General features: G+C 38.7%; 1 protein-coding gene across 1 annotated transcript in view; it reads left to right on the top strand.

The window, feature by feature from the left end:
- Positions 1-14,577, top strand: part of itga11a (integrin, alpha 11a) — a 43,786-nt gene that overhangs the window by 22,261 nt on the left and 6,948 nt on the right. Inside the window, exons 11-21 of the mRNA XM_034116708.1 lie at positions 1,855-1,999; positions 2,892-3,040; positions 4,526-4,669; positions 8,082-8,285; positions 9,272-9,402; positions 9,651-9,817; positions 11,595-11,734; positions 12,169-12,279; positions 12,431-12,516; positions 12,631-12,841; positions 12,960-13,058. Coding sequence (XP_033972599.1) covers positions 1,855-1,999; positions 2,892-3,040; positions 4,526-4,669; positions 8,082-8,285; positions 9,272-9,402; positions 9,651-9,817; positions 11,595-11,734; positions 12,169-12,279; positions 12,431-12,516; positions 12,631-12,841; positions 12,960-13,058 — 1,587 coding nt within the window. The remainder of the gene's footprint in view (positions 1-1,854; positions 2,000-2,891; positions 3,041-4,525; positions 4,670-8,081; positions 8,286-9,271; positions 9,403-9,650; positions 9,818-11,594; positions 11,735-12,168; positions 12,280-12,430; positions 12,517-12,630; positions 12,842-12,959; positions 13,059-14,577) is intronic.

Consider the following 14,577-nt stretch of genomic DNA (forward strand, 5'->3'; position numbering starts at 1 on the left):
ACAACTTATTGGAAAGAATAACGGGGCTTTAAAAGAGAAAAACAGTCCTGAAAAGCCCAGATGGTTTTTGCTGAATGTGATATGTGCCAACATTGAAGGCGGCGAATGTTATATGCTATCCTTATAGACATCTCATGCATCTGCATACACACTCTCTGCTCTTTGTTTCGTACACCGTAACTCATCAATGCTGAACATAATTTCATGGCTCCGTGCTTATTTGCTAAACTGATTCCTGTTTTAACCACAATACGGAATATACAGGTCATCACTTTGTTTGGTGAGCTGGTATAAAGTATATATATCCTCTCTACACTTGTCTATGTTTGTGTACAACCGCAAATCTGACCCTATCGGGTTCAATAGAAGAGAAGAAGAGAAGTTGACATCTTAACTAAAGCGAGGCTCATGACCATACATGCTAACGCAGTAGAAATAGGTCACTGGTTTATAAGCTTCCACACTGTTTTGGGTTGCATTAATTTGCCATGGAAACCATTTTGACCAAAACAGCCAACCACATTGGCGTAAAGCTGCTGTCAGGGAGTGACGTAGTGCGAGCGTGGTGAGCACACCATTCCATCTTTATGGAAGGAATCACAAGCCTTCCAGCATAATCTCAAACACTGGAAAATGTGTTGTCTGCATATTATGTATGGAAAGAAAAAAACTCAGCATATTAAGCAAAGCAACCCTGTAATTACAGTGTCAGTGATACAAAGTATGGTGAACCATGGAAGGCAGTACAACCCCTCCTCAATCCCTTCTCGTGTCAGCATTTTATGGCACTTGCTGGTTTATTTCCTTTGTTCAATGACAATTTAAAATGCACTGATCAGGATTCAGCAGCGATTTGATAATGGGCTTTAAAGAAGACTTACTTTCTTTGCAAACTTGTGCTACTTCTACCAGAGAAAAGAAGTCCAAGATTACAGTGTAGATGAGATGACAAGTTCGACTTTCACTCAGTTATTGCTGTGTGGCAAAACTTGTTTATACAACAACAACAGGAGACACAGGATTGGTTCCTTCAGAGTAAGAGGTTTGTTGTGGCTATGCAATAGGTTAATACAAATATGATTGTAGACAAACCAAAATCAGTTAAAGAAATGGGGCCCTTGTAACTATAACTTGTAACGTCGTATGATATGAGACAACTGTGGAAGTTTAATATTGTATCTCAAACAGAAACCTTTTTTTATGTTCTTAATAATCAATCAAGATAAATAGGTTTGGTACATTATTGCTTCATATTGAAATGGGATGGTACGCTATATGGAAGAAGAAAGCCTGATGTAGTCCGGTGTGGAATCTGAGAAAAATGGATCATCTGCATCCCTTTGTTTTTCTGCTTCTCTTTAGTGGAAATGTCATGCTCAGTGACAGAAAGGCAGTCTGTTGATGGAAATTGCTGTCTGAAAAAGAGACCTTCAAATTGGCCACTTATTTAGTGAACGCATGGAAGTCCAGGAAGAGAACCTTGTATCAGATGATTGCTCTCGTTGATCACCTGGACTGATTTGTGAGCAGCTCAGCTGGAAGTTATTCGCTGTTGTGCTGTAAATATTGATGATTAATAAATGTGTCTGATAATCCTATGAGGGATGGGCAATCAGACAACAGGGCCCATTTATAAGATGATTCATCCACTTTAAGAACGATTATTGATTTCTATATTCCATTTTTCTTCTGCAATTTCCTCATAAAAGTGATCAGATTTATTGCTGCATGAGTTTATCATCAGCATACACAGTGGTTACCATGTATGAGCAGCATAGACAGAACAAACAGACCATTCTGTATTACTCTGCTGTTTGAAGTACAACAAATAACTCTACTCCACCTCCCCTCCAGGATGGGATTGTGGTGGGTGCCGTCGGGGCTTACGATTGGAACGGAGCGGTCCTGAAGGAGACACGTCAGGGGAAGGTTGTCCCGCCGAAGTCCTCCTATGCACTTGAGTTCCCTGAAGAGCTCAAAAACCACGGTGCCTACTTGGGTGAGTAACACTCTAGAAAATGATTTTAATGGAGTGGAACACTTCTGACTGGGTTGTGATGGATATGCCTATAAGGAGAGAAGTGAAATGGTAAAAAGTATGATATTGTAATCGTAATAATGAAGGCTATGCTTGAACAACGTTTATACTGTAGCATTTGCTCCCACGGCTACCAGTTTCTTTACATCCTCTTGCCCTAGTAGAAGACCTGTGGTTTAACACCAACCATATTAGCTGCAACCCATCTCTATTAAGTGTACCAATTGCTCCAATATGTCCCATCGTATCCAGCCCCATCTCACTCCACCACCACAACCCTCTGCTTTTACCATCAGTGGTTTGTCTCTGAGCTTATGCACCAGGCTGCCAATGGACGGCATTCTAGACTCAATAGTAATGTGAGGTGGAAGCATAGTTTTGGACAGGCAGGGAGAAATGTAAAGCTGGGAAAATGGGGTAAGAAGATGAGAGATGAAGGTGGAAAAGTATACAGGGATTAAGTGGATTTTTTTAGTGGGAAAAGACTAAATAAAAAAAAATCAGAGAAACCTGAGACAGAACATTCATCTTTGCGTAACTGAATGCAGCTCACTAAGTATCAACTCCTCATACGGCAAAGCTTTACTTTAGTCATGCAGATGAATGAACCTAAAAGTGAGGTCAATTTGCTCTTTGGTCTCTGATTTATTTTACAATTTGACTATAAAGCAATCATTGTTCCTGTCCATAGTCAATAGAAGGAAATGGTTATTACAAACATCATGTGTTTATCCTAGATGTGTTACTTGTGTGAGGGTGGGAAGAAGAATCTCTAACTCTACTGTACATACTTCAGTGGGTTGCTGTCTGTGAACAGAGGGAGAATTAATGTTTGTGTGTTTGAAATATCCAGGTTATTCTGTGACGTCTGTGGTGTCAGCAAGAAACGGTCGTCTGCTCGTAGCGGGAGCTCCACGATTCAACCACACGGGCAAAGTCATCATCTTCACTCTGAAGAACTCGGGAAACCTCACCATCCTGCACTCCCTCAAGGGCCAGCAGGTAGTGGAAACATCCAGCACTTGATAAAAAGTTTATCAGCTGAAGGCCAGTGGCTCACTGATGTAGACCTCAAGTCTGCTTTGAAAGAGTTCCACAGTGCAACAAGGAATGTCATAAAACATGGTGATAAAACACTGATGAAGAGCAGCTCAGTTAGTTATACGAGTCTTTAAAACCCCTCTGCGTGGGTTTATGTGATGATGATGATGATGATGATACAGTAACATCTTACATATTTTCACATAGTGTACGCATTACTCTCAGCCGATAGCATTTCTGCCTCTTTGTTGTTTGTGCTACTACCACTGGGGGCCACAAACATCTGACCTTTTTGAACTCCATAGTGGAGCAGGAAAATAATAATAATATTTGCAAGAAATAAATTAAGGTCCAGTTGAGCAATATTTTTAAACATCTATTATTTTGAATGGAATTTTTTATGGAAAAATATCTGTCAATTTCAACGTTGGTGAATTTTGGCACACACATTTTCAGTGTTGATCAATGTCATGAAAGGATTTAAGATCCTGAAAACAAAGTTCCAGAAGAGAGAAAAGCGCATAGGTTAGAGAAATAAAGAATTAAGTACTCAGCAAATCATCTGTTGGGATTTAATTGCACTATCCAAGTTAAGAGAGTTTAAAAATAATCATCATTTGAAGGAAATGTGGCTCTGTGTGTTAATGTCCGCTACACTCATAACTGGCAACTCATCACAGGCTGCAGGCCTGAAGTGATCCGGCAGCAGCTTACAATGTACCTTGTCAGCAACAGCTCATCCAGAGCAGCAGATGTTTCTTTGCCGAAAAGTTTCTTGATCCAGCGACTTTTGAGAAAAGAGCTTTTTTATAGGCAGATGTTTCTAATCTGAAAACCAATAGATGATGTTCCATCTTTCTCCAGTGACTGATCTTCCACACAGCTCTCACAGTCTGAGCATCTACAACATCAATGACCACTTGCAGGGACACAACACAGACCCCTATTCGCTTACAGTTTGAACGTTTAAAAGCAACTCCAAATCATCAGTAAATCAGATTAACAAACTGTTTAGAAGAAGCCAAGAGTTTCATCACCTAGTTAAATGGTTGCTTTTAAGAAAATAGAGTGCAGATCTCTGCCAGGTGTGTCTGACTCTTTATACTATAAATAAACATCGACTCACAAAATAAGATATTAACAATTCTTCAACTGTTTAATTAACAGATACAAATAGCCATAAAAAACCACTTCGGTTTGGTTGAAATAAACCAGTTATTGACATAGTAAGGAGACAATAGCAGTATCTAACACGCAAGATATTTTTTAGACTTAATCACCGCAACCATGAGCATGCAACTACAAATAATCACAAAAAATGTAATGCTTGGCGATCCTTTGTTTTAGAAGATTAGCCATGGACAAACTCACAAAGATGCTCACACAAGAGTGGCTGATTTATTACTGATTTCAGAATTTCATGCATGCACTGTACGTCTTTTTCAGATTGGCTCCTACTATGGCAGTGAGATCGCACCCTTGGACATTGATGGAGACGGTATAACAGACAACCTCTTGGTGGCAGCACCCATGTTCTTCAGTGGAGGCATGGAGAAGGGAAAAGTCTATATCTACAGAGTGACAGAGCTGGTGGGTATAAACTCTGACAACTCAAACAAATAGAGAAACACAGGGATAAATCAGATTAAGACTCAGAATTGGGTCAACACCTGTTCAAACTCCAGATGTTTGCATTAATTTCTTCTTCACCAGAAGTGTCCCGTTACCATCCAGACTCTGTTGCATTCCAGCTCCACAGTTCACACACTGACATGCAGCAGCCAGACATTTGACACATGACCCTGTCCAGATCAAATGTCCAGATGAAATGCTGCCATGTCAGTGTGAAGACTTTATTAGATGCTTAAAATGAACTCAACAGGAAAGTATTTTGCCCTTTTTAAACCCATTTCCAGCGAACCATTCAGAGGCGAGAACTTTCTGTAATAGGAGGAAATGTCCTGCTGCTCCAGGTCTGTCTTGCTCATTGAAATAACAAATATCTTCAGCTGTTTTGAATACATTGAATAGGCATGGAAAATGCATTAAAATATGTGGTGTGGTCCAAACCATATCACAGGTGGCGGGCCAAGCTTAACAGTCAGAAACAAAATGCAAACGGAAATAAATCACTCTTTTAAATCATCTGTCGACATCAGGACAGCAAGATATACGTTCAGGGTGATTAATAATCATAATGCAGTTGATTCAGGTGGTTATTGTTGCGAGAGATGCTGCACAGTGATATTGTTCTGGAAAAGGTTGGTCACCCTGGTCCAAGAACCAGAATCAAGTTGGGGTTAGGGTTGTGAAAACTACACAGCCACATATGATTCTGCAGACCTGACTTAAAAAAAGGTGTGCATTTTCATTGCACTGAGCATATATATTCTTTTACATTTTTAGCCATGCTAGCAGCGTGGCTTTAGAAAGGCAAAGCTGTTCAGTTGATTCCGACATAATCAGGAAAGAAAAGGTTGTGTTATTTTATACCTGCCTGCATGACATCACTTCACTATGAAAGGTACATGTATAGGTGTGCATTATTTAAAAATATCTGTAGTCATTTAATGGATTTTCTATAATCAATGAATCATATTCTGACTCTACAGCCTTAGTGAGCCCCTTGCATGGCTGTCAATTCTTGCCTTTTTTATTCAGCATAGATATTTTACTGTTTTTCATTCATTTTATCAAAAATATCAATTAAACTATAGTTGTTGTACCTGGGATACAGTCAATTATTGTTACATTATTTTAAGGATAAGTTTTGACTATCAATGACAAGCTGATATTAAGATGCCTTTGCGACAAATCTGAATATTTAAGGGATAATAACTCCAAGTCCAAAGATAAAAAAAGGGTCCTTAAGTCTTTGGAGAAAGAAAACTAGACATTGAACTTAAATTGCATACTGGCCGTGACCCTTCATGGCCTCCTCACAAACCATGTGTTTTGAATTTGGCAGCTCTGAATATATTTCTCCATTAATCTCCCTCTTAGTCACACGCACACATCAGGTAGCTGGGAAGGTAAGATCTTCCTTCCTAAATCAAGTCCTTCCCCACTCATTCATCTGAAATAACAAATGATGTCATGTTTCCTCTGCCGACTTTAAATTATATTATGAGCTGGGATGCCAAGTGGAGCAATGATATGCATGACTGCTGATGGGCTAAAGTATTTGCCTCAATTTTTTCTTTGAATTCTTTTTCCAGTCGGGTACTTGCTTTCAAAGACGTGGATATTTTCCATCTGACTTTCTACTCGCTAAAAATAGAACTTCAAATAAATACACTGAAGCTATACAGCATTCTTCAGTCCTTATACTGCCAGGAGGTAAAATTCCTCACTCTTTTGTTGCCAGATGTTAAAGATATTTGAGTTCACAAAGGCAGAATTAAAGGATTATGTGAAAAACACAGAAGCTGATCCAAACGTTATCTTTTGTTTTATTTCAGGAAAGATCAAATAAATCTTGTTTGCTTCTTTTTACTGGATGAATTCCAACATGATTAGTTGACTAAAAGATGGTTTTGAGATAAAACACAGCTGGATGGAGGGCAGAGAGGACAACCATCTCTTCCTAAGTCCTGTTATGATGGATCATCAGAAGAACAGATCAGCTCTGGAAACTGAACTCTGCCAGAAGGCATATATCTAGAGGGCTGATATATATATTTTAAAGGGTGTCCTACTGTATTTATTATCTATTCTAGGACACCCTTTAAAATATATATTTTCTATTTTTAACAAAATCCTTCTGGCATTTACTTCTGTGTCCAATAAAGGTTTTGTCCTGTAAAGCTATCTGTGTATGTATTCATACACAAATAACAACATGTGCATACTATAACAGCTTTCTTTGTTTTCAATGCATGCTTGTGTGTCACAGTTAGTATGATATATTAAGATGTTTGCATGCTGAGTTTGACTCTCTGCACATCAGTGGCGAACCGTGTCTATCACAAAATATCTGATTGGTTGCCTTTTTTTTCGAACACAAAACCACTCAAATGCGTAGTGCATGGACCGAGAAAGACAAACAAATCAACGTAACACTGTAATATTACAGATCAACAACACAGATACGATTCTCATTTGTTCATTTTATTTACATTTTATTAGATTTTATTTATATAATTAATTTGTTCTGAGTGTTCCAGGGTATTCTCTGAATATCTTGAAGGCCCTGATGGTTCACCACTGCTGCACATACACGTTCTGCTTTATTAACCCTTAACGGATAACTCATTATTTATTTATTTTCAAAAATGAACACTAAAAAGACAAGATAGTACAACTATACTTAAAGTGGAATACACATGTTTTTCTTTATATGAAATGAACAGAAAACACTAAGAAGAGAAGCCCTTTGGTAGATGAGAAAGAGAATAAATATTTTTTTTAAAATCATAAATCATACCCTCTAGACTTGAAGAAAAACACCAAGTGTGTTGAGAAGGTATTTAGTCAATGCTGATCTAAAAAGCACTTTTCTGAAAACGTTCTCCACAAAACAGACCAATCAAAGTGAAGATTGCTGAGCACATGTGTGAGTACAATGCCATGATAACCTGCTGGTAAATTAGCAGAAAAATAAAAAGACCCCGGCTCTAACGCAGTTCTCATGATGCAGCATTTAGTCCTGTGTCTCGTACACATGGAAACAGATCCAACTCTGGAAACACATGAAAGGTTTTCGATTCATCTTGTGTTGCGGTTTAAAAATGTTTGTTTCTGTTCATTTTTGGGATGAGTGCCAGATCCCCCGCACTGAGACTTGCCATGTAAGCTTATGTCTATTTATCAACATCAAAGTATATAATCTCCAATTCTTGTGAGAATCTAAACTATAAAGGGTCAAGTGCCTTCAGATATTTATGTAGGAACCAGTGGGAAAACAAATGCATTCTGATAGCTGCAAGACTAGGATGCTCTGTGTAACTGTATAACTTGTGTCAAGTATGAGCACTGATCATTGTTTCCCTTCATCCCCCAGAATCGTTTCATCCTTGAGGGAGCGTTGGAAATCCATAATGGAGGCCAGAACGCTCGCTTCGGCTCCTCTCTCGCTCCCGTGCCCGACCTGAACGGTGACGGCTTCAATGACCTGGTGGTGGGAGCGCCGCTGGAAGACGACCACAAAGGAGCCATTTATGTTTTCTTTAGCCAGCAAAACAGAATACTGCGCAAATACAAACAGGTAAGAGCTGTGCAAAGAGTTCACTATAACTACAATGTCTATGTTTTTGTTGGTTTTCTATTACTTTCATCATGTGTAGATATATCTGCTAACCTTTTTGCAAAAGCATGCCACATCTTTTCTATATCAACATGCAATATTTCTGACAAAAAAAGACAAAACTCTAGTGTTAAAAACTAAAAATGATCTTTGTATTTTTATCTTTGTTGACAAAAAAAGGCAGATTATATATATGTATATATTTTTTATTTCTCTGATAAGAATAACATAGCTAATCATTTAGGTAACTTGTAACTTAAAATAATCAAACAGGATGAGGTTGATAATGTAAACCACCAAGTGTATATGAGACAGGACTAAGCTAAAAATAGCTTACAAAATGAGTCTCATTCCCTACTTCAACAGTTCTTTACTAGATGTGTGAAGCTTTTGATCAGATTTGATACATCTGATGTAAGAACGAGCTTCCTAAACCTGACAAGGAGCAGGAGGGCAGTCCTGAGCAGACAGGCAGTCGACAAAGTGAAGATGAGCGAAAACGGGGCAGGTGTGCAGGTGGGTGTGGGGATCAGGTGACCAGAATAAATTGAGGGCAGATGACAGACAGGTGGATAATAGGCTCTGCAATTACAGGAGAATGTCAGGCATGAGAAACTGACAGTATGTGACAATACGGATTGAAACAAAACCAAGGAGCTGTGGTGAACAATTTCAGTTGATTGTATGCTTCAGAGAATGGCTGGAAGTAATGTAAATGTAGTATTTGCATTACATTTAGTAAAACATAAACTCTTTTTTTTATTCTTGAGTAAATTCTTTTAAATGTACAGTATCTAATTATTACCATATTTCCATGAAGTACGTTTAATTACTCAGTTGAATTGAACACTGCTTTGGTAAGTATTCTAATCACAACATTGTAAACGGTAGTTGTTGTTCATTCTGACCTTTGTTTTCCCCCGATCCTTGATCCGTCTGTTTCTCAGAGGATAGCAGCGACAGATTTGGCTCCTGGCCTGCTGTACTTTGGCCGCAGTATTCATGGCACAATGGACATGAACGACGATGGTTTAGTGGACCTGGCAGTAGGTTCCCTTGGTGCTGTTGTTCTCCTTTGGTTAGTATTACACACAGACTGTACATATAAAGGTATTTCAGCAAGTAAATAATACTTTTGTTTTATTCAAGACGGTTATTGTGGTTAATTCTGCAATACTTTTAAGACATCTCTTTCATCCCCACATTTTCTGTTATCACCCTTTAATAGAGAGATTCATGTACACCTTAAAAAATTATTATAATTTTGGAAATATTCTTGCGTCTCAAAGTAGTTTTTTGATCTGTAAGAACTTCATGTCCTCACAGGTCACAGAGTGTCATCCGGATATATACCACCATCAGGTTTGAGCCAAGTAAAGTCAACATCTTTGTGAAGGACTGTCAGAGAGGCGGCAAAGACGTGACCTGCATGTCAGCCATCGTATGTTTCAACATCACTGCCAGGACGGCCATTCCTCCCACGCAGGAAATTGGTAAGCCAGCAAAAATAATCCTCCTCTGTGGAGGCATGTCATTAAATCTTCCCCTTCATGTTTGCCTGATGTTTGGCATCTTCCAGAAGTTAGTAAAACCCCATTTCATCTTTCTGTAAATCATACCCTACTTATTGCACAACCTTTCAAAATACATATAAAACTACAAGTCTGAAGAGAAGGAATAAGACGCTGACACTGGCAGCTGTATGGTCCAACCTCTGGATAATGTCAAATCTTAAACACATCATTTTTACTGATACGCTTGAGCAGAGACATTTATATTTTGGCTCTGTATCTGCAATGTAGTTCAGCTGTTCTGTTGGATTGTGATACATGACAAAGGATGAAAAATGGCTGTCTTTAAGTGAGCAAAAACATACAATTACAATATATAACGTCCCGGCTAAAAAGGAATTTTCAGCATGTGGCCCGTAAGATTTGCGATGGCTAAAACTCAGGGTGGCGCCAAAGGGAAATGTTTCTTTACTAGCAATAAGATATTCTGATCTCACTGCTGTTCCCTGCCAAAGCTAATGCTACTGCTTCCAAAACTGATACAGCTAAACCACATTGGTGCTGTCAAATGTTCCTTTTATTGTGTGAACGCTGGTTGGAATTAATCTACAAGCTTATTTTTTTTTTTTTTAAAGAGAGTTGTTTTCTACTTGTCGCCGGCGATTCAAAGATCCTGCAGAAGGTTGTTGTGCCGTTGGTAGTAACCCACCTGCATGAAACCGCAGGGCTCCTCTGCTCACAATTTGTTTTAAGAGATATGATGGCAGGGTCCAGTTTCACTGTGTGTGAGGGGGGAGGACGCAGAGGTGTGGAGGAGCGTGTTCTGAGTTAACCTTCTGACCCTCAGACATCTTTATCAAATCTATCGGACGTGCCAAAACAGAGCAGAGGAAAAAGAGACGAGAACTTATCTTGTCTTTGCTGGTTACATACAGTGGAACACGTTTATTTAATTTTCCTTTCATTGTCGTGTCTGGCTAGTAATGCTTGACAGATGCTGGTGTTTGTGAGTTCGCTGTGGTCTATTGCATAACATGGAAATTCTTTTTTCTGTCCCAGTGAAGGCAATCTTATTTTTGCAAAAATGTATATGTACCGTTTGAGAGAAACTGTACATATATATTTATATATTTACGTACTATTAAGATGCCATTTGATGCCATTTGTTGAGATGTGAGGTACTATACTGATGTGAAATGCTGCTGGGTGGCCAAAAAGCTGTTCAAACAGGAAAAGTTCACTTTGAGTTTCTCTCATCCAAAAACCAAACACAATAATATCTGATAATGATAAATGTAATTTGGCGAAAAGTGGAGAGATTCTTCTTGTTCATTGTTTGTATTGTGTAAAAAATGTCTGCTGTTCTGCAATTCTCTGGTTGACCCCAAACACAACTCGTGCAAAAGTTCACTCTTTTAGATGTTTCCTCATGCAATGAAATCACGCGGCAATAAATTAAAAGCCTTTTTAAACAATGTGGCTTGGAAATGACTCCATTCTGAAACCAGGGGGTTTGGATTCTTGTATGTGGTTACACATTCATCATGCTGTGTGTTCAAAGAAAAGCTAATATTGTATCGCACTGCGACAGTGATGTCATTTACCATAGCCTGATGCCTCCATTTGTCAATTAGTCTGCACTAACCTAAGTCAAAACAGAAACCGATTTATCTCATAAACATTTGAACGCAAATAGAACAGAACCTTTAAATATTTCCAATGGAAGTGCAATTTCTGATCCCTTCTTCTGACCCACCAGGGATTAAATATAATGTCTCCACTGCGGAGAGACGTTTCAATCCTCGGGCCGTACTGGACAACCCAAGCAAGCTGCAGCCTCAAAACCTGACCCTCTTTCCTGGAATAGAGACCTGTGAACACATCTACTTCCACGTCATGGTGAGGCCCGTGATGAGGGGTGCAAGCTCATGTGAACCCCAAGACCAGTGTTGAACTTAATAGCTAAAATGGCTAAAATATATGTGTGATTCTGTGAAAAGATTCAGATTTAGTATCATGTGAAGTTCCTTGACAACCCTTCAATTCTGGCTGAATAATTAGCTATTTTTATTTTGTCCAATTTTTATATGAACAGCCTTTGGTCGACCATTTCTGCTGTTTAGTCTTAAAACATAATTATTGATATTGATCTCCCACTTTTGTCAAAACCAACACAAACTGCCCATTAAAATACTTATAATCATATCTTTTGAGCATTTCTGTATCTTCATGTAAACTTTTTGAAAGCTTGGATGATTGGAGCGCCATAGATAAAGTGCAATGATAAATGATTAAATCAAAAGGCTAATCTTTTAACTTAATTTGTTATGCAGGAAACCACCGACTACGCACGGCCGATTGTGTTCTCTGCTCAAGTGGGACTGCAAGATCCAGACCTCGGACCAGTTCTGGATGATAGCTGGCCGACTGTTGTGAGCACTGAGGTGAGATACAATCGGACAGCTTATCCTGCCCCTGCTTTTAAGTTATTAACATGCACTCTAATACATTATTATCTGATATAATAAAGGTACATATGGAAGGGAAGGAATATGTAATTACTTTAAAGTGACAAAATCTTGTCTCTTTGTCTAGCTGCCCTTCTGGAACGGCTGTGACGAGGACGACCGCTGCATGCCTGACCTGGCAGTGCAGAGTATGACCGACCTCCTGACTCTAAAGTAGGTACACTCATGAGAAACCACAGACAAAGTGTATTTACACACCATGTTAAACTGAACCTTGCCTGCTCTGTTACTTATGATTTTACCTTTCTCTCACTCTCTGCCTCCCAGTCAGTTCTGTGCGCAGCCTGTTCAGTCTCGTGGTGTTTTCTGCCGCCATCAAAGTGAAGGCGGGGCCGAGGGATCTCTGCGGGTTATAGAGGCAAACAGGAGGCGGATGGTGGTGGATGTCCAATTTGAGAACAAAGGCGAGAATGCCTACAGTGCTCTCCTAAATATCAGCTACACACCCAATCTACGCTTCTCTAGCCTAATAGTCAAGGTAAGATATCATCAGCCAAACTTTTGTCGTTCAAGATGAGAACTTATTATATTTAGTAAAATTGTCCAAAAAAAAGACTGAATATTCTCAGATCTAACCACCTTATTTTGTGATCCAGGACAACTCTGATATCAAAGTAGAGTGTTTGATTGAGGACAAACTGAGGAATGAGAAGATCTGCAATGTCAGTGCTCCATTCATGAGGGCTAAAACTCAGGTGAGATAATGCTTTCTTTATTAATCATTATTTAAAAGATAATAGCTTTTTGTTTAGTTTTTAACACCCACATTGTAAAGAAAAATGTTAACTACTTACGTAGACTATACTGGCTACATTTGTGTTGTAGTAAAACCCATCTAAGGGAAATGTCTCCTATAAAATATCTATGTATCATCATCGTTTAGAGGTCCCTTGGTTGACAATTCAGTAATCAAATCTTGTTTCTGACATTTGGTTCCTGGGTTTTATGGGTGTTTTAGGTAGACTAAAAACTAAGTAATATGTTTTAGTTGACTGAGTGGAAAGCAGATGTAAATCTTTCAAACCATAAAAAATCATTTTCATACTGATTGCCAAGTATGATAAAAACAGTTTAGACGCTGGCACGTCTGATCAAAATAAAAATTATCCCTGTCTGTAGCCTCGTCAGAGCAACCTCACAGCCCGCAGTGTGCCGCTAATCCGAAGCTGAGAAAACATTGACAGGGGACCTTTTAAATCACAGGGACCCAAAACACATGCTGCTGGCTTTAGATGACCATGACACGCCACACTGGTTAATGCTGAACCCACAATCCAACCAGAGGAGTTGGGTTATTTCTGGAGAGAGATCCCTTCTTTCTAGGATCTGACATAAAACATTTTAGTGTTGACACTAAAAACATTTCCTTCTCTATCTAACTATAACAAATGTTAGTGTGAAGCAGCTGTAATAAAGATACAATTGTTAACATTTTCTTTTTAATAAACCTATATTTAAATGCTTCCAGTGGCTAATGGAGGGATGAAGGTTTGGATCAACATCCTTGCCTTAATCTATATCCTGTGACTCAACAATATTTACAGTTCTGTATAGTGGATTGTGTCCACAAAGCACATTATGACGTTGTATCTAAATTGTGTAATTTCCCAGACCAGACTCATGCTCTTAAATCCAAAAACAAAACAAAAATTAATGTCAAGGATTTCATGTGGTCCAAAAGTCTTTCAGATTGTGCTTAAAGGTTTAGGATTGTGCAGTGCCTCCATGATACAATATTTAAATTTATAATAAGGCACGTAACCAGCAAAGTAGTGTAAGCCAAGACCTTTTTCAGTGTGCCACAGAGAGAATTAGAGATTTAAATGATTGGTATAGCACATGTATTTACAGGTCTGCCTCAAGTTTTTAAGTTGCATTCAAGTGGTGCATGACCTAACTTTCAGATGATGGCACCTTTGAGTTCATACTTTATGTGTTCACAAAGTCATGAATATATTGACCTACAGTGTAGAGCTTTTCTGGGAACCAAGCCATTACATATGTGAATCTGCAGGTTTTAAAAGTATTCTCTTAGAAGTTAATGTCCCTTATTCTTACATAAAATCAGTCAAGCAATACCTTTTAATTCTAGTCTATACATCATAAGAATTTATATGAGCATCCCATGTGGTTGTTCTTGCATTATTATCAAGAGATATCTTAGCAACAACGTAAACAGACAACAAACAACCTTCTTCCTCAGCCATTAAGGAC

This window comes from Trematomus bernacchii, unplaced genomic scaffold (assembly GCF_902827165.1).
Source record: "Trematomus bernacchii unplaced genomic scaffold, fTreBer1.1, whole genome shotgun sequence".
In the NCBI taxonomy this organism is placed as follows: Eukaryota; Metazoa; Chordata; class Actinopteri; order Perciformes; family Nototheniidae; genus Trematomus; species Trematomus bernacchii.